The sequence below is a fragment of the Haliotis cracherodii genome, unplaced genomic scaffold (assembly GCF_022045235.1).
Source record: "Haliotis cracherodii isolate W230 unplaced genomic scaffold, xgHalCrac1.p SCAF_17, whole genome shotgun sequence".
NCBI classification, from domain to species: Eukaryota; Metazoa; Mollusca; class Gastropoda; order Lepetellida; family Haliotidae; genus Haliotis; species Haliotis cracherodii.
Window position 1 is genome coordinate 3,811,351 of NW_027266272.1, and position 21,843 is coordinate 3,833,193.

The following is a 21,843-nucleotide window of genomic DNA, read 5'->3' on the forward strand; positions in this document are numbered from 1 at the left end:
ATCCTAACATATAGTACTTATAACAGGCTTGAGCTGAGATTTCATCGGAAAATGCATTATTTTGTTTAAAATGTAAACAGCTAAACACCGTTGTGTGGAAGTTGAAGGGACCTACGCAAATATTTTGAGTTATCCAAGCTTCGAGACAACCGACAAATGATTACAATAGAAGGAATATGCAGGGACACGTCTTTTACTTCGAGACAACCGAAAGTTCGACACATTAAAGTTTGACACAACGGTGTTTGTAGTTTAAAAAGTTCTTATTTTCTTGAATTCAGATGTAATTCAACGCTGTATTCAAGAAAGCATTAAATCCTTTCCTTTATTGGTGAGTTCATCAGTGAACTACAGGTCGCCATTGCAAACCTTAAAGATTAGGAAAACCTCACCCGGGAACTTGTCAAGTAGACAAGGGGTTGAAGTTCAGCCTCAATGAAAGTAACATCCCTATACACAGAAAGACACTCAGCTCATAATATCCACACATTTGTAAATATACACATAAATAATATAATATAACAGATGGTTTGACAACATATATAAAGATCGGCTTATACAAGTCCACATACCGAGACTATTATCTCCTTCGAAAAATGGCAAAAATAGAAGTTTGGGCTGGTAGACTCAATAGTACCGGTATTTGGCACAAATTGTACATGGTGTTCAATAATATGTAATGTAGCGGTTTGACGCAAGGGCCAGCACTCTTGATCACTATCTATCTCTCAATCTATCTCGAGATATTAGAGATACTATCTATACATGAATTGTGACTTACTAAATCTCCTTCTTAATTGTCATTGGTTAAAGAATTAATACATGAAAAATAGTTACAAGTAAGCGGTACACATTTAATGCTGATCCATGACACTTGTTACGGTTGGCTGTCATCAAAGTTTAGACAAACAATTCATTGGGGAGTTGTCAGTGTCTGGTTGCAGGGGGACAGCCAGGAGATAGCACACAGTGTTGTTTACAACCTTGACATTAGGGCAGGTAATTACTTTCAAGAATAAGTAACAATAACATTTTGAAAAATAGTTATACTTAAGTGTTCACTATGATGGTAGAGTGGGTGCCTCGGACACGGAGACACTGACGTAATAAGATGTCACCAAACCCTTAAGTATGAATGTGAGGTAGCTCTATCTATTGTCTAGATGTCATGGTTTCGTCCACATAATTTGTGGTATTGTGAAGATGTGTTGTGCTATTGTCCAGATTTGTGGTGTTGTTGTCGGAACTCCCCCTCCAGAGACTCCAGCTGCGCGTACAGAGACTCTGCCTGCTCCATGTCGATGTTCAGCTGACAACACAGAAAACAAAATGGTTATTATAACAAATTATCGGTTTTCCAAACATCAGGACAGAAATATTTAGTCTCGGTTGTAAGTACTTCAAGAACAGATATGACAGAGTGAATTGGTGCATTTTGTCTGTTACATCAGTGTACGATTTTCCAATCTCACAAAAATCAGATCTATTCGTGTAGATCTGACGATAAAGGATGTTGTGTCAGGCAACCTTTCTTATCAGCCAATCAGTGTCAATGCTTCTAAATTCTCAGCACAAGTGAGAAAGTATTCAGACCAGCATATCTGATTTCCATATCTTGAAAATGAAGTTAAAAGGCCTGTTCCAAATGTAGATAATAAAGGCTGCAGCATAATATTGTGGATATTTTATACATCCTGTTGTTTCTGAACCAAGGACATCTACACCCAAAAGGGAGTACCATCTGAGGAATTTTGGTGTCCTATGTGAGTTTTCTTTCGTAAACATCAAAATGTCCAAATTGAGGTGGTAAGGAAATGACTGAATTGTTTTAAAAAGCTGACCTCTGATTTGCTCAAGAACCAATGCAACCTTCATTTTGATTCGGTAGTCATAAATAGAGTTCGCCTGACATGACCTCCTAGGCAATTCATTTTTGTGTGTAGGTTTATGGATCCATGAAGATGAAAAATTGCAAAATGAAAATATAATTAAAATGACTTTTCTGATTTGTTTTTAATTCAGCTGACTCTCAAGCTATTAAAAATTCACACCAATCAGTTTGTTTTGAAAAGAGGTTTCATTGCAAAGTGTTCATCACAAAGTTTGAAATGATGTAGACCGATATGAGTTACATGAACTTACATCCCTTAGATATGACATCCGTTAGTGCAGTCAATAGGCAGGATAATGGCGCATTCATTTGACTCTTAAGTACAGTCGAGATTTAAATGTTTTTTGGACCACCAACATTGTAAGAACAAAAGCAAATGAATCACCTAATATAGGGTTGTTATATCTTCAACTAGAGAGGTATCGCATCTTAGTGAAAGGTCTGAGTGTTTATGAACACAATAGATGATGGAGTGATTAAGTCCGATGCCACTTTTGAGTCCATGCAGCCAGAGTGTCTCAGATTTACTCCCTGGCTTCTTCCCGGGGCAAGGGAGTTAATTGACTATAAAAGTCCACATTCATCAACACTCACCCCTTTCCGTAACCTGCAAGAAGACTCATCCCCCTATCGATGAATGTAATGTGCGAAAATACGACAAACCAATCAGAATGTGCGTATGGTTTCAAGTTCTTCGTCAAAGAATCCCTCAGAAATAATTTTTGATTTTACATATGTCTTGTATCTAAAAATATACCCAACACACAGTTAAATGTGTTCAATCATACTGTATAATTCTGCATGTCCTGATGTGCTTTAAATTGCATCTGAAATATATATAATATACGGGGAAATATATGTGAACCATTACGCAACGAGTTGACAATTGTTTTAGGAATGCCCATTTGCGCTAAGACGGAACCCGGTCACAAAAATGGCCACGAGAGGGGCACGAGTCACTATTCGGCTTGTACGGGCTGGTCACGAATGTAAAAGTCCAGTTTCCACCTTTCCACCTAGGCTGCAATCATGAGGTTACATTTTGGCTTGACTAACGAGTTTATACAGTCAATCAAAATCGCTGAACGAACAAGACATCCGGTTCCTAAGCAAAATGGATTTCCAGTGCAGATTTCGGTCAACTGCAGGATTTGCAAAGCATGTTCACCGCCAACTGGGCGTTGACAGATATTTTGCAAATTGTTTCATGCTTTTAATCAAGATGCTCACATGATTTGATGCACTTAGCGGGGTTAGACCCGTTTAATTACAATATAGATATTGATTATTGAGCAGATTGTCTTGACTGGGTGCCACCATTATGTTTGAAGCAAATGTAAGTGATATGAGAGAAGGAATCTAATTGGTCAATAGGAGGAACATAAGAGGGACATAACTCATAATAGCCACTGGTAGCACTATGATCGAACCTGGAAATTCCAGCCTAGTTCGGCAAGGGTGGAAACTGGACTTTTATAGTTAATGCCCCTGCCTCAGGAAGATGGTCCCTTGGCAAAACCCACAAGCATGGTACAGTGTTCACACAGCAAGGATCAGTATCAGGGACTTCAGGCACACTGGAGAGTTACAATTTTCACATATTGTATATACCTTCTTCTGTTTCACAGATCTATGTCCAAACACTGAGCTCTCGCTACAGAACTTGACATGACTATCCAGGGTTGTAGGTTGTTGATGGGACAGCCACATCTATAACAAAGATTTATGATAATATCATGTATCAAGTCTTTTGTTTGAAGCATCAGTAAGCAATATCACAGCCTTTTGAGGTGAAATTTAAAGGGGTTTAGTGTCGTGTTCTGTCACTCATGGTTATTGTACGACGCTTCAATTTGGGGCAGTCACGATTTACTTCCCTTTGGCAGCTCTCCTGTCGAAAGAGGTTTGCGTTTTCATGCTGAAAGCACATTGTGTTTGACTGCTATTTCTTTAGCTATGACCACAGAATTCAACTCCTATTATACAGTCCCCACAGTGTAAGTACAATTATTTGTGTTCTCTGATAATATTTGTAAGCATGGAAAATGCTCTTAACGCCAAATGTTTTCTCAAAGTTTTGTTGTTGCCTTATCGAAGTTGAAGTGAGTAAAGTGTCGTAAAATATCTACCTCATCATTGTTAACGCTAGATAGTAAAGTATCAAAGAACACTTGCTTAAGATGGTTTTGTTCCAAAGTAATTATAAAGATTATAATAATAGACTTAATTAGGCTTTAATTGTATTTTTTAGCCTTTTTACCACTCTACCATCACCACTAAATCGCCACCAACAGAAATAAAAAGTGATGTCGGTCATAGCTGGCTGTGCTTTGTTGTTTATGGAACAACTGGTCACAGTACATGTCGCGTTCAAGATTATTGCACTTATGGCAATGTTCATGTGTCTGCTTGTACTAGTCCAGACTGATGCTGGTTTAATAGTCCTAGCCTACTGAGATACCATGCCACAGTTTAACAAGGATACTCCACTCGGACACAGTGTACTGACTCCGAGCTGACCAGAACGTGATTTATCCCATTAATGCCTAGCACCAGTCTGGGAAAAAATAAGTACCATATTTTAATGTCTTTTGGTACGACACGGCTGGGGATCAACCCACTGACCTTTTGGTCTCTGGGGAGACGCTCTATCCACTAGACCACAGAGACAGTCCAGCCATTTCAGGGATGCCTTGTAGAACAAGCAACAACCTATGCCTAACACTGACCCACAATCAACTAGGTGACTATCATTTAGTGGCACAGAGACTGAGCCATAAGTATCTACTTATGAGGTTTATATTGTAATTATCTATCTATATTCAAAATTAATGCGAGTCTTGCAAGTCCTTGAGGTCTTCTGTTATGGTAGTTGACAGAAGAGACCGCCCAAGTCTTTAAATTCCATAGTTAATTTTGAACAATGTTCATGTAATTCTGTAACCAATATCACTGCCAGCTGTAGTGGGTGAGTGAGTGAGTATGGTTTGTGCATCCCTCAGGATTCAGTATATTCATTTCCTGTGTCCATTCTCTACATTAGTGTGTACTGGACACAAACTTGAGTGTCTCGTAAAACCCTGATATCTGATTAAAGTGAGTGAGTGAGTATAGTTTTACATCACTTTTAGCAGTATTCCAGCAATATAACAGCGGGGTACACTAGAAATGGGCTTCACACAATGCACCCATATCGGGGATCGAACCCGGGTCTTCGGCGCGACAAGCGAACGCTTTAACTACTTGGCTACCCGACCGCCCCGGCTGTTGTGATAATAGCCCTGGAACAATCCACCACCATAACCTTGTTTTGAATTTGCTTTGAATGACTTGCTTTGTTGCCAACAGTCCCAAATACAAAATACACTTGGATACATAAGAACTTTCCTCTCCATATCTTAACATATTCAGGAAAACATCTTTTCCAGCTATATATTAATAACAGTCTTCTGATTTGATTAAATATATTGATTGCTTCCTCGTAAGATGCCGTGATTTTTAAACATAGATCTATGCCACACTCCCATTTAGGAGAGGCATTTGATTGGTTGTTGATTTCAAACTCAAGAGTGAGCAAAGTTCTGTGATAGGTTTGTGAGAAACATGAGCTATGGTGGCAGGGTATAAATAACAGTATACTGGCAATATAATTCCCTGTAGAAAGGAGGATGGTGTCCTGAGGATTACCTGAGCCTCACAGCCATTGTACGTCTCATAGTTGGTGCTGGGTACGAAGAACCGGACCTGAGATATAACATGGTGAATCTTTGTATACAGAGCAAATAAAACATCAAACATACAGCATCCAAGTAAACAGTGCAAATAAAACACATGGCATCCAAGTAAACAGTGCAAATAAAACATCACACATACGGCATCCAAGTAAACAGTGCAAATCAAACATACGGCATCCAAGTAAACAGTGCAAATCAAACATACGGCATCCAAGTAAACAGTGCAAATCAAACACATGTCATCCATGTATACAGTGCAAATAAAAAATCAAACACACGGCATCCATGTATGACCCTGAGCAAAAGAAAAATCATTGGTCTTATACCATGCAGTATACTGTTTAATAAACTCCTTTGAGAAGCCAACAGCTGACAATGATATATTTTTGTGGTTACAAACATGATAAAGGTTCTTAGAATGCTTCCAATAGTTTACCTATTCTCGTCAAAATGTAACTGAATCAAGGGGTACTACTTCAACAATGTGCAAGATTACAGGAACATGATGAACAAATAAAGAATAAATAAGGGCTGGGACGAGTCCAAATTTACTACCCGGGTACCCACCCCCCTATTATCCGACCCTACCTGGGTACCCACTGTTGGTCTCAGGAGATGTCTCAAAATGTCCGATTGGGAACATTTTTAGCATAGCCCTGGCAAAATGTATCCAGATACATGTATTAAACAATCTGGTCATTCATACATTGAAGTTGATTTAAGTTATATCTTTATTCAACCATATGAAAAATCAGAACCACGTGACTAACCACGGGTCCGGATAGTCCTGTGGGAACCGGGTCCTACTCAGTACCCACCAGACCTGGGTACCCGAGTTACCCGTTCCAGCCCTACCACAAAGTGATCTTCAAGTTGTAGTTGCACTTTGTGGAACAAAGCTTGTTTCTCTGGAGGAGAACACCGCCATCAGCAACCCCCCATCATCATTCTGATGAACTGCAACAAGTGACTTTAGCTAGGGACCTTCTAACATGTCTAATAACTGGTCCTCACCAACCCTTGCTTGTCATAAGAGGTGACTAACGGTATCGGGAGGTCAGACTTGGTTGATGCATGCCATCGGATATCCAAGGTACGTAGACTGATGCTCATGATGTGAAACACTGTCAGGTCCAGACTTGATTATTTACAGACAGCCGCCCTAAAGCTGGAATATTGCTGAGTGTGGTGTTAAACAAAAAACCAAAACCAATCATAGACAATAAACAAACAAATGCCAATTTGTGGCCCAGATGTCTAAGACACAGCAACTACAGGGGAACAGGTGTAGCACTCTATACATACATATTCTTGTGTTTCAACAAGTGTTAGAGGTCTACACCAAGTGGTGCTAAACTTCCTACCTACCAGCATTATGATTGGCCACATTATTGTCCAGAACCACGGCGGCATGATGCCATTGGTGAGGTTCGTCATGACCAGCCCGGGGCACACGCTGTGAGAGTAGATTCCCTGCAACAACACATACAAACCTCCTGCTCAGAAACACCAATAGAAAACAAAACATGGAGGTATGACTTAGTAATGTCACGATTCACAGGTGAAAAGTTCAAATAATTGATGCAACTATAGGTCATTAAGTAAAATTATAGAGAAATTATATATCAACCACAAATCAGAGAAATCACTTGAATCTGTTTGATCCTGGAAGTGGAATGGGTACTTCCGGAATCAACAGATTTGAGTGCTTTCTCCATTACATATTTACTCCAGCTTTACTGTGGGGTATTGTACCACTCAGACAGACAGACACTCCGTGTCCTACAGCCTTAATCATGGTGGCCATATTGCCTGTAATTGCAATGTACAAATGAATCTTTGAAGGATTTAAAAAAAAATTCCAAGTTAGCTAGAGATTTGAATAACAGAATCAATGAAGGGAGATAACTCACCTTGTGGTTGAGCTTGTCATTGAGTACCACACTGAGCATGTCTGTAGCATATTTAGATGAACTGTAGGGGTCACATCTGGAACACGTGTCACACGGAATCAGCATCATTTACAACCTCGCCATGTACATCATCACGTTTCCCGGACAATTTGTGAGGTGAAAGGGGTTTAACATGAGTTCAAGATTATTGCACTTATGTAGCCACGTGCTTGCTTGCGTGGCTGGGTTTTATAGACCACCTCCGTAGTCTAATGGTAGAGCGTCCGCCTGGAGAGTGGAAGGTCCGGGGTTCGATCCCCAGCCGCGTCATACCAAAAGACGTTAAAAGATGGTACTTGTTGTTACCCTGTCTGGCGCTCGGCACTAAGGGCCTAAAACAAGGACTGGTCGGCTCGGAGTCAGTATACTGTGTCTGAATGGGGGTATTCATGTTAAACTGCGGCATGTTATCTCAGTGGGCTAGCACTTTAAATCGGCATCAGTCCGGACTAGTACAAGCAGACACACACACACACATACACGTGCATGCACGTCACTATATAAGTGCAATAATCTTGGACGCGACGTTAAACCCCATTTCACCTCACCTCACCTTTGGTTTTATAGTGCTAGCCCACTGAGATACCATGCTGCAGTTTAACATGGATACCCCACTCAGACACAGTATACTGACTCTGAGCCAATCAGTCAGTGTTGTATCTCTTAAATGTCCTGGGGCCAACAACAAGTTCTATCTTTTACCCACGAAGATCCAGGGTAGAATAGGCCTTCAGCATCCCGTACTTGTCGTAAAAGGTAAATATGCTTGTTCAAAGAGACGACTAACGGGATTGGGTGGTAAGGCTCGCCGACTTTTTTTATGACACAGCCGGGGATCGAACCACAGACCTTCCGTTCTCCAGACAGACACTGAAAACCCCAAGACCACTTAGGCATAGCTTCAGGTTGCCTTAATGCAAAATGAAAGTAAAATTACGCACAGGGATTTTAAAAATACACATCAGTCACTTGTCGCTGTACTTTCAGTGAGGTAATGTTTACTGATCATTGTTACCTCGTCACGTCGCATCATCCACACAGGCCCACTATAAAATGATTACCGTATTTGCCATAATATGCGCCTAATTTTCAGAGATTGTGTAGAAGTGAACAAACTTTGTGTGAGACTAAAATATGTATAACAGTTACTCAGTAATCAAGACATGCCTCTACTGTGCTGCTGTTTGCTGTAGGTGTTAGAAGGGGACGATGGTCAGGGCCATTTATACAGTGAATATGGTAAAAAATACTGACATTATCATCCATGCTTGACACTATTCAGACACACTGCAGACAACACTGACCACAACACTACTCTATTGTTTGTTTGTTGTTTAACACTGCACTCAGCAATATTCCAGCTATATGATGGCGGTCTGTAAATAATCGAGTGATTGACATCATGAGCATCAATCCACGCAAATGGGACTGATGATATGAGCCTGACCACCCGATCCTGTTAGTAGCCTCTTACGACAAGCATAGTCGCCTTTACGGCAAGCATGGGTTTGATGAAGACCTATCATGGGTCCACTACTCTTATGAAGGATGTGAAAGATCAAGATGAAAATGATCAGCAAAATTCAGTAATGTTCAGCGTTTTTTTAAAAAGTCAATGAAAACATTCAGGATCCCATTCGCAAAGTAATCTTTGGTCTTTAGCATAGACTGAGGACAGTAATAGCTCTAACATCACTTTATGGAATGGGCCCCCATTCAGCTTGAGGGGAGGGGTGACTCTGTCATCTAAGGTGCCGTAATTTGCTGAGCAGAGTTTCGTCCCTTGGGCACCAGAAACTTATGATCATGGGTTCGAATCACGGTTCACCATACCCGTGCTCATTGGTTTCACCAAAGTGGTAAACGTCTGAGACCTGCATCACTTTTGGCTTTCCTCTCACATTAGGCTGTCCACTGTGATATGACTGGACTACTGTTCAAATTGACGTAAAACCCAACTCACACACTCACTCACTGTTCAGCAGAAGGGGGGAAAAAACGATTTCAGATTTCTACGGTCCTTCATGAAGTTATTTGAATATGTTGTCCAGCACGCAGTACTGGTCAAGTCCATGGACACTGGTCAAGTCCGTGGTCTTGCAGTTGAACATGCTCTAATATGTAGCAGTATCCCTATAGACGCACATTAATACATGTACTCCGAGTATACTGCTACAACAAATTTATCTTACCAATGTTTTAATCTTGCATTGTAAAAGAATTGTAACAATTTCAAAATTGATAGAAAACAGCTCTTTGATTGAGTCTATTTGCTTGGCTTGGTATAAGTGATTTATTCTCCCGCTCAGAAATATATTTCCCTCCCAGGCGGGATACACAGTATTTTATCAAGATCATGTGAACCAATCAGATCTCATCATTCTGACAGGGAGGTATGATAATACTATTTAATGATCGTGTGGCAAACATGATGAACATGAAAGGTGACAGCTACATCACAATGTTGCAGTTGGTTGGCAGAATATAGAAGATGCTAGTTTTTTCTACTTTTCAATATTTTAGGGGCAGGCGAATCTGTAAAACCAAATTTAAAAAAATAGACTCTCTTTTTGGCAACACCAATGAAGAGCACCCATCTTTACCCGTTCTTATGCTGTATGTCTTTTATGTCAAAATTGTCCTTCAGGGCAGCACTGGATGATGTCCAGACAACTTGGGTTGCGTGGCCTGGCTTGTTGGTACACCCTATGATTTCTTCCAGCTGGCGAATCTGGAAACATGGAAGCAACCACTAGCACACAGGGGAGGTGGAACGTCACTTTATTGCATTTATATAATGACATCCATGCCAGCGTGTGTGGCTGGATGATCAGACTAATGCCAGTTTACTAGTGCTAGCACACTGAGATACATAGTACGCCTCACTCAGACAGAGTACCCTGACTCCGAGTCGACCAGTCATTGTGTTATCCTCTTAATGCCGAGCGACAGGCAGGGTAACAACAAGTACCATCTTTCAACGTCTTTTGGTATGATGCGGCCAGTGGATCGAACCACCAACTTCCCTCTCACTGGGCAGGCACTCCGTCCACTAGACCATCTTCCCGAGGCGAGAGAGTTGACTGACTATAAAAGTCCAGTTTCCACCCTTGCTGAACTAGGCTGGTATTATGGAGTGAGATTTTGGCTGTCCAAAACAAAATCACGCGCCGAAATCGAAATCCAGTTTGTAAACTGTCGTGCAGATTTCGGTAGATTGCAGGATTTGCACAGCATGTGCACTGCCAACTCGTTGTAAACAGATATTTTTTAAATCTTTTCAAGTGTTTAATCAAGGTGCTCACGTGATTTGATGCATTCGCGATGTAAGACACATTTTCTCACAATATAGATCTTGATTATCGATCAGATCGTCTTGACTGGGTGCCGCCATTTTGTTTGAAGCAAATACAAGTGATACAAGAGATTCCATCTGATTGGTCCATTGGAGAGACATAAAAGGGACTTAATTTGTAACAGCCATTGGTGGTGCTACGATAGAGCCCAGGAATGCCAGCCTGGTTCGGCAAGGGTGGAAACTGGACTTTTAAAGTCAGTTAACTCCCTTGCCTCAGGAAGATGACTAGACCATGTAGGCGGTCTCTGAGCAGACAGTCTATCCACAGAGGCAGGCTGTACAGACTATACAAAATATAGTCACTCACTGATTATAACCTATTGTCACTGCGTTGCAAACTCTGTACTGCGATATCCCTTGACATATTTGTCTGTTAAACATCATCAGTTGCCTACCAGAACAAAATGTCCGAACAGGTTGGTTGCGAAGATGTTGCGGAATCCCTCCTCCGTGGTGAAGTCAGCCTGTTTAAGTAGCCCCTTGGCGGTAGTCAGCATGTGCACACAGTCACTGTCAGGGAGACGTGGGGAAGCAATGTCACAAAATGTGCACAGTCACATGGTGGGAAATGGGGAAATAATGCCACACAATGATCACACAATCCCTGTCTGGTGGGAAGATACAAGACAATGGAGTTTTCCATCCAACTTTTATGCTAAAATGTACAAGTAAAATGCTCGAGTGTTTTTGATTCAATTTACACCAGACAGTATAACTCATCAGTCCCATGCTTGTCGTAAGAGGCGACTAACGGGGCTGGGTGGTCAGGCTTGCTGAATTGCTTGATGCATGTCATCATGTCCCAATTGTGTGGATCGATGCTTGTGATGTCAATCACTGGATGGTCCAGACTTGATTATTTACAGACCGCCGTCATACAGCTGGCATATTGCTGAGTGCGGTGTTAAACATCAAACAAACATCAGTCCCCTCATTGCTGTGACACTGACAGAATGATAGCCTGAGTGAGTATCACATTAGTTTGATCATGCATCATGCATCAGACAGACTGTCTCACCTGGAGAAGAGGCCCTTGACAAAGTGGGACCAGTTAAAGCCAGTGACTGGCATGATGCCCGCGTTGAGGTACAGGAGGTCCAGGCGGCTGTACCTGCAAAACACCTCTATATAATTTTTTAATTTGAAGTTTACACGATATACCGCTTTTCCATTGGACGAGAGGTCGGTCACATGTCCGCGAAATTGACGTTCATAAGTGTATGAAAGACACAATTTGACGTTCATACGTTTTTCACGAGATCGTGTTCTTGAAATGTGTAAACACTGACGGACTACTTCCACATTCCTGGGGAAACCCCTGGGAATTCCCTGGCACGAAAACATACATAATCGTTCTTTCTGATCATATAGAACCTTTATTCTTGGTTTCAGTGTTTCAGTATACATTGATAAATGTCAGAGAGCATGACTGCATGATTGTTAACGATTGTCCTCGCTGTGGCCTATCCTAATGAACAAACAAAGAAAAGCACATCTAAACAATCGTAGTATCGACTCAATCCGTGCCTAGGCTGACATTGACGTCTCCAGCAATCTATGAATTTATCTTTGTGTCTGTTTGACGCATCTTTATTCACCTTTCAATGATCGGCCAGTTGATCAATGATGCCTAACACATGTAACCGCCACAGGTTCATTAACAACTTCGGAAATCTCTCCCGTCACTCGTTTATCGTGTCGGCCATTTTGACGTCTTGTACTTGATGTAAATGTATTACGACGCACTGTCATTGTGACTGACTAACTGAGGTAGTTCTTCACAGACCTTTCTCATCTAATAAGGATATGTTTTGAACAAATGTACTGGGTAAAATGCTTCTGAAGAGCAAGTTGTGCCTCCATACGCCCATGTCACCTCTCTTTTTGAGGAACTATTTTACTCCGTGATACAGCTGGTTGTTGTATGGCTGTCAGTGTAAACATGAAGTCACATGTACTAAATAAAATTGTGTTTAGATCTTGGCCTACATCCTTTGAGGTAAGAAATTGTGATAAAAAAATAATAAGAATTGACTTTCACATTGTATGATCGTCGTTGCAAGCTCCAACGTTCATACAGTTTGGCCCTAACTCTATGAAGGTTCATACTCCAATGAACTCACACAAAGAGGTCAATTCTTAAATAAGTACACTTGACAGTTCAGGAGATCTGGTGATGGACAATGACCTGCTACATAAGAACACCTGACAGTTCCGGTACAGATGTCACTTACCTGTGTTTGATCTCCCGGGCTGCCCTGTAGACTGACTGTAGGCTGGAGGTGTCAACGATGATAATAGAGATGTCGGCATCAGGATGGGAAAGTTTCAGAGCTTCTTGGGCCACTTCAGCTCGGAGCTTGTTCCGACATGCAAGGCAAAGCTTCAGATCTTTGTGTTCCGAGAGTAGACGTTCACACAGAGTTAGGCCAAGACCACTGTTAGGAACATGGAATGGATATATGGGCATTCCAGTTGGGAATTATTAGGTAACAATATTATTAGATTTTCCACCAAATTTCAAAACAAAATGTGAGAGGGGCGACATTTTATTATTCTATTTTTTGTTGTAACAACGTCACAAATATTAAGAATGGACGCACAAAAGAATATACTGCGTCCCAAAGGACACACAACAATATTCATTTTACATACAGCACATCAAAACATGATCAACATACAAGACAAAAGTTTAAAACTCTAAGGCTTATTATCAAAATCAGCTTCATGTAGTAGCGATCCACAATAATCAATGATAATAGGACCCTTGAACAAATAAAGGATGCAACTCTGCACAGCAAAATGCGGCACTTTAAATAACTTAGGAATTAACTCCACCCGGAACAAACATTGCCAATGAAAATGTATCGTGGAAAAGATTTCCAAGTAAAAATGTGTTCCATGGGAGTAATTCCCCAGAGGCAAGTAACATAGGAACAGTTTCACTACAGGAACAGATACTCTTTGACACAAGCACGTAGTACTACAAAATATTAAATTACAGCTATTTCAAAGTTGTTAAAAATACCCTGACAGAACTAGAATCAAAATCCAACACATTTAGAAAATATAAACCTTATGTTGCAGACAAACATAGACGGCAGATGCGAACATTAATCATGCAACACTGAACTAACATGAAAAGCAATCTGCATGTTTTCCTGGCTAGTGTGTAAAGATAATTTGATCACGTACAAATTTACTTTCTCGTCGTCAAATGTCGCTATCGTACCATCTCATGGCTAGCGGGGACATGCACATCAAGGCATTGACGGTGAGCACACTGCCCGGTAGATATTTGGTGTTCACAGTTAACGACTTATGTAGAACAGCTGTAAAGATCACCAGCTGATCACCAGCTGATGACAACCAACCAAGCCAATTTTTACGTTCGTGATCGTCTGCCAGTTCGAAACAGCTTTCCCATTCTCTTCGCGACTCTCAACAACTTCAACTATCGAAATATCCTTTCAAAACAAACACATCTCATTAATGTAACTACATGGGTTAGCTGATATACCGATAAGAGTTTTCTTAGCAGGGAAATTACTTACGCATTGGCACCGGTAACAAGAGCAACTTTACCGGCCGCCATCTTTGTGGTCTGGTTGACGACGATCACGTGACCCTCAGGTGAGCGCTCATACCACGTTCAGCTGAAGCCGATCGACGTCTTCAGTGTCATCCGATCGCACAGATCAAAGACCGATCTGTGCTGAGTTACTCCTGACAAGTTACATGTATTATTCTGAACAATAGCAAACGGTATGGCATATATAACATTATGCTTGATTACTAGTAAACACATTATTAGTAGAAGAAAAGTAGTAGTAGTAGTAGTAGTGAGGTGAGGTGAGGTGAAATGGGGTTTAACGTCGCGTCCAAGATTATTGCACTTATATAGCCACGTACATGCACGTGCGTGTGTGCGGCTGCTTGTACTAGTCCGGACTGATGCCGATTTACAGTGCTAGCTCACTGAGATACCATGCCGCAGTTTAACATGAATACCCCTGGGCACTCAGACACAGCCATCTTTCCGAGTGAAGCCCATTTCTGGTGTCCCCCGCCGTGATATTGCTGGAATATTGCTAAAAGCGGCGTAAAATCATACTCACTCACTCACTCATGTTCCCGAGGCAAGTGAGTTAACTGACTTTAAAAGTCCAGTTTCCACCCTTGCCGAACTAGGCTGGAATTACTGTGCCCGATCGTTGCGCCACCAGTGGCTATTACCAATTATGTCCCTTCTAAGCCTCTCCTATATGGGCCAATCAGATTCCACCTCTCGTATCACTTGCGTTTGTTTCAATCAAAATGGTGGCGCCCAGTCAGGACGATCTGATCGATAATCAAGATCTATATTGTGATAAAACGGGTCTTTTCATCGCGAAATGCATCAAATCACGTGAGCACTTTGATTAAAAACATAAATGTGGAAAATATCTGCTAACAACGAATTGGCGATGCACATATGCTTTGCAAGTCCTGCAATCGATCGAAATCTGCACGACATGGTACAGTTTACGAACCGGATTTTGATTTCGGTGCGCGATTTTGATGGGACTATGCATAGACTCGTTAGTCCAGACAAAACGTAACTCCATAATACCAGCCTAGTTCGGCAAGGGTGGACCACTCCTTGTTTCAGCCCCTTAATGCGAGCGCCAGACAGAGTAACAACAAGTACCATCTTTTAACTTGATTTGGTATGACGCGGTAAGGCTCTCCGGGCGGACGCTCTACCACTAGACCACGGAGGCAGTAGTAGTAGTAGTAGTAGTAGTATATTTCTATTCCATGGCAGTTTTGACGTGAGTCTGGACCAGACAATCGAGTGATTAACACCATGAGCATCGATTTACGCAATTGATATGCATCAACCAAGTCAGAGAGCCTTACGACAAGTATAGTCGCTTTTTACGGCAAGCATGGGTTGCTGAAGACCTATTGTTGGAGGTACAAATGGTGTGATATGTTGTGGCGTTGCATGAATACATTTAAAATATGTTAAGGCAAGACTTTGGTTTTATGTGAAATCCATGAAAAGTGTATTTTATACTAGAGTGTTCACTACAAAACGAATATCGCACAAAAGTTTAAACTGCACGATCCACTACACACGCTTACTCAACACTGCTCACGTGACTACATGTTCAGGTAACCTTTCGAAGAACCTAAAGATAATCTGAAATGTGTGATTTTTAAATTTCCCACCTACCGACTAGGATTTTTCACCCACAAAACATCCGAAAACCAAGAATTTAAGTCTGTCCTAAATGGAGGTTATCTATAATGTTTATTACCGATTGAACACTGAATCTCTTGGGAAGTTATGTTAATTATTTGATGCTTGGCATAAAAACCAACATCACATCAGAGACCATTTAAAAGCCTTTTAAAAGCAATACATACATATTTTGATAGGGCTTTTGTAGACATAGATGAAGCAGATGGTTGTTCAATAATATTGGTCAGCCTCCCTGAGTGTCTGGTCCAGACCTGATTCTTTACAGACCGTCGTCATATAGCTGGAATATTGCTGCTAAACAACAAACCAACCAACATATGATGAACGGGTGATCGGGTTCGTTGACTTGGATGATGCATGTCCTCGTATCCCAATTGCATGGATCGATGAGCTTGATGTCAATCACTGGATTGTCTGGTCCAGACCAGATTCTTTACACACCGTCGTCATATAGCTGGAATATTGCTGATTGCGGCGTTAAACAAAGTAACGAGACTTAACACATAACGCATGATTAAACTCAATAGAAAATATGAAAGGACAACACACAGCACTCTGGCATTGACTTGAGAGAGACAAAGACAGAGAGATAAGTTGTGGTTTTACGTTGCCATACAGTGAGATCTCGATGGTCAGAAATTCAGAATTCAGAAAGCCCGTAGCCAGTAGTAGCCAAACAAATGACAAACATTTGGGAAGGCTCGTGTCGCAAATTTCCTTGAAGCGCCAGTAAAATGATTTGTATTTACTTGTACACCGTAGGGGATGGAGGGCTGTATTGCGTGGATCACCGAAGTGCTTTTGTCCCCCTGTTAAGCACGTGATTACCCAAGAGGAAGAGTCGGTTGTAGTTCAGGAAAGAGAAATCGGTTTACCCCTCCACAGCCTTTGGCAAATACATACACATCAGTTATCAAATACACTTTTTTACACACCCGTAAAAGACACTAAGATATGATAATCATGATTTACTTACGAACAGTCAGGACCTTCATCTCTTCGGCGTTTCTCCCATAATCAAGTTGACACGCCGTGATGTGATGGAATACTGTTCAAAGTGGCGTTAAACCCAACTCACTCACTACCCATAATAGTAAGTTTCCTCAAGGGGTAATCACAGAGGACCTCCATCACGTCGGGCGCTCCTCCAACACTAAGCTGACCCGTGATGATTCCGGGTTAGAACAGGTCTTCAGCAACCCATGCTTGCCGTAAACGGTGACTATGCTTGTCGTAAAAGGTGACTAACGGGATCGGGTGGTCAGGCTCGCTGACTTGGTTGATGCATGTCATCGATCCCAATTGCGTGGATCGATGTTCATGATATTATTCACTGGATTGTCTGGTCCAGACTCGATTATTTACAGACCGCCGTCATACAGCTGGAATATTGCTGAGTGCGGCGTTAAACAACAAACCAACCAACCAACCCACACTAAGCTGATATGTCGTGATGTTACTGAAATAATATTCCAAGAGGACTTTAACCCAACTCTCTCGCACTTATTATATTATAAAGTTTGATTTGGCAAAACTACATAATATCTGCGTGTAAGCTTCCGGGCAAAAAAAGGTATATACCTTTGTTTGATGGTGGCTAAAAATGAAACAAACAAGAAATAGTTGTGTGATCATCGTTGTGTTTGGACCACACGTTTGCAGTGCTTCGATGACTGTTACTGCCTAGTAAAGTTTTGAAATCCTTTGTGACTTTTTGGTCAAGTCCTATTTTCAAGTGTATACTTTCTTTGCCAGGAAGTTTATTTCAATTCTTTCACATCGGTACTGCAGACTCGTACAAGATACACATAATTGTGACCAATTTCTAATTGTAAATCTGATCTATCACGATTGCCGTTTTGAATCCTGGGGCCTTCGATCTATCGAAAAGGTCAACGAATATCTGTTCGGTTATAAGCCGTCTGTATGCTTATTACAAAAGTAGCGACCTTGAATTCTAAATGCAGCCAATCAAATGTCAGAACGTCGGCCGTCGCGACTGAGAGTATATTGGTAGGTATAGTTGGATACACAGGGTCTTGAAAAGCAAAAAAAAATAGCAGCTACAAGATATATGGTCACACCCAGTGTCAGTATACTATATTGTCGTAAGAAGTGACCAACGCGATCGGGTGGTCAGGCTCGCTGAATTGGTTGATGTATGTCATCGTATCCCAATTATGTGGATCGATGCTCATGATATCATCACTAGATTGTCTGGTCCACACTCGATTATTTGCAGACAGCCGTCATATAGCTGGAATATTACTGAGTGTGGTGTTAAACAAACAAACAAATAAACACACAGTATACTATATAAAAGGAAATACTTTATTTTTGCGTTACAATCCCCTGTGGTTGGATATGCAACTGATTTCACAACATCGTCTTTCTGACAAAAACGACGACAACCCCACATCCCAGTCCATTCATCTGTTCGGACATCCACTCGTCAGCACCAGCACTTACCGTTCAAACTCTTTTCTGTTGTATGTATCATCTTCACATAATTCTCCAAGCCTTGCCGACAACAAAGTAGACTTTTTAAAATTCCAATCGTTTAAAAAGATGAAAAATGTATCTTCTGCATCGACCTCGTCTCCCAATAACCATTGGACACATAACTTTCAAATGTTTAAAGTATGTTCAAAGGTGATTCATTACAAATTGGGTTTCTAAGCAGAGCTGAAAAACACCGGCCACATAAATCCAACATGGCCGCCAAGTTAGTAAGATGGCCGTAGAGAGGAATCTATGAACGATTCGATCTTACAGGTGCTATGATCTATGAGTGGTAAAATTCAATCTGAATAATGAGCAGCACCGTCATCGATCTAACATCGCGTTGGCTGTATGGGTTACAGACACATGTGACGTTGAATGATTATTTGCAAATTTCTATATGTGAGGGATCGGTGTATGGTTCTCGATCAAGTGCCAACAGTCGGCAGCTTGCGGTGGGTACACGTATTTACTGTATACAGGTAGCCACAAGAAGCACTGTGCGCCAGGTTAGACATTCATCTTTCCGTCTCTGATAGGCTTATATATCCAAGGTCACCTGACACGGATTAAGTCCTATATATGACCCACAGTAATTGATGAGAAGTGACGTAGTTGCACAGCTCTTTCGGGCTGGCTGACAGTAAATGCATGGTTACAATCCGAGTCGTCTAACTTTTAGAGCTTCAGTCTGCCTGGGTTGTCTAACCATGCATGAGTGGTTTCTCCATGGCTCAGTGCAATCCGTGTAGTCACTGACCCGTATAATCTGTTTGGGAGAGACTATTAGTGGGCATAGGGGTGTTTGGGTTGGGACATCTTGAAATAGTGATACCACATATAGATTAACAGCACTGTTTATTCAAGTACTACGTAATGGGATATGATTAATTTAAGTTTTTTAAATTAAGAAAAGTAAGTGAACTGAGATTAATAGCAGACAATAGAATCAAACACCTAGTAATGGGATAAGATTAATTATGTTGTTTTTAAATTAAAAACTGTAAGGGAGTTAATTAACTAATTACGTACTAAGTACGGATGAATATAGCTAAGATTTGGAGTGGAGGGTATAGAGGAGTACTTGTTTTGAATATATGAATTAATCTCTGATAGAGTTGCACATCTTGGAGAGTATTAATTAGTCTTTCACAGTAAAATGGGTTGACAACATCACGCTTGTGGCACTTTTGAAGCGCTAAGATAGGTGAATGAATTGATGAAGAAAATTTGTCTTTTTGTTGTAATTTCGTACATCACTGTACGCAGTAAAATGGATTGATCCATATGCCTACTTCATCGGGTGGCCCAGTCGCCTAAGGCGCCGCGATTAGCTGTGCAAAGTTGCATCGTGGGTTCGAATCCCGGTTCGTCCCGATTATGTTTCTAGGTTTGTCAGCACTATACCCGTGCTCGTGGGTTTCACCGAAGTGGTAAACGTCTGAGACCTGCATCACTTCGGGCTCTCCACCGACATTAAGCTGACACGCCGCGATATAACTGGAATACTGTTAAAAGCGGCGTTAAACCGAACTCACTCACTCACTTTACCTGGGTTGTCTAAAAGCTACTGTTTTACTGTCTTTGGTGGTCGTTTAGAAGTGATACACATAAGGAAGATGATTTATGGATGTCAATTTCTTTATTATGAGGAACACAACGTTTCGGAGTCAATGCTTACTCCTTCATCAGGTGAATGAATGCCATGAGACAGAAAGCATGTATATATGTACACTTAAGAACAATAAAAGTAATAAGATAACAAATGGCGGAAACTTAACAAGGAAAGCCAACAGATGATTGACGCTGATAAGTGATTAGCAACAGACAATGGAAGCCAAGACTTTACAGTAATTAGCGCTGATTGTATGGACAACTGGAAGCCAGGACTAAACCTGTTATCTTACCACCTTTCTTGTTCTAAGTGTAATGTAATTAATTACCCAGCTCCCTTAGTTCTCCTCCCCAACCCCATCGGCATCTATTCCAAATCTCAAAATTCCAAAATTCTATATAAGCAACCCCTAAAGCCCCCTCTTGGGTTGCACACACAACTTTCGCCCCTTTCGGAAACACATTAAATGGCCTGGCCGGGCCCGTGTGCGAAATACGCATCCGTCGGAAAGCGCACGTTAAATCTCCAAAGTAAGTAAGTAAGTATGTAATTCATTCACATGATGAAGGAGTAAGTACATACTCCGAAGCGTTGTGTTCCTCATAATAAAGAAGTTGAAATCCATAAATTCTTTTCTTTACTGTTTACGCGTTTGAAAAAAAATTGACGAAGCGGGTTGATACCAAATGCATAATACCATTGTGTTTGTATCTTATAAGAAATGTCGATTAAGTGATTCTTGACAAATGTCATGGCTGCATGATCGTTAGACTTGGCGTATGTTTATTCAGACAAAGGTTGTCCTGAATCGGCCGCTATGACCATCGAGTGGTGTCGTAGCGATGTTGCAGAAAGTAGACTTCTAAAAGAACGTGACTTACGACGAACTGACAACTGTAGGCTTCTGCGGCTCACTGATATACCACATACGGTGATACTCTACATGGGTGTGTTTCACCATACAACTCGATTACTGCATTTGGGTAAATATGGCCTTTGACATCGTCCACATGCAGGGTACACAGTCACGCGTTTTCCTTACACGACGCAGTCATAGATTTTACTGACATAACAGTCACACACTTTCTTTACTACATGTGGCAAACGACGACGCGAGTGTTTTTGCTTCAACAAAGATACACACACACGTACACGCACAGGTACACACACACACACACAAGTGGGGTGAGGTGAGGTGAGGTTTAACGTCGCGTCCAAGATTATTGCGCTTATATAGCGACGTACATGTACGTGTGTGTGTTTGTGTGGTGCTTGTACTAGTCCGGACTGATGCCGATTTATAGTGCTACCTCACTGAGATACCATGCCGCAGTTTAACATGAATACCCCAATCAGACACAGTATACTGACTCCGAGCCGACCAGTCCTTGTTTTAGCCCCTTAATGCCGAGCGCCAGACATGGTCACAACAAGTACCATCTTTTAACGTCTTTTGGTATGACGCGGCCGGGGATCGAACCCCGGACACTCCGCTCTCCGGGCGGACGCTCTACCACTAGACCACGGAGGCGGTACACAC

General features: G+C 41.4%; 1 protein-coding gene across 1 annotated transcript; it reads right to left on the reverse strand.

Annotated features, from left to right (window-relative positions):
- Positions 1–645: 645 nt before the first annotated feature.
- On the reverse strand, positions 646–15,137 carry LOC139464246 (3-keto-steroid reductase/17-beta-hydroxysteroid dehydrogenase 7-like). The gene is made up of 11 exons (XM_071245770.1): positions 15,093–15,137; positions 14,490–14,661; positions 13,170–13,373; positions 11,954–12,046; positions 11,331–11,445; positions 10,181–10,308; positions 7,539–7,614; positions 6,994–7,098; positions 5,579–5,635; positions 3,503–3,601; positions 646–1,309 (listed from the first exon to the last, which is right to left on the reverse strand). Exons 2-11 carry the CDS (start codon positions 14,528–14,530, stop codon positions 1,214–1,216), a joined length of 1,014 nt encoding a protein of 337 aa, XP_071101871.1. The 5' UTR covers positions 14,531–14,661; positions 15,093–15,137; the 3' UTR covers positions 646–1,213.
- Between the last annotated feature and the right edge of the window lie 6,706 nt (positions 15,138–21,843).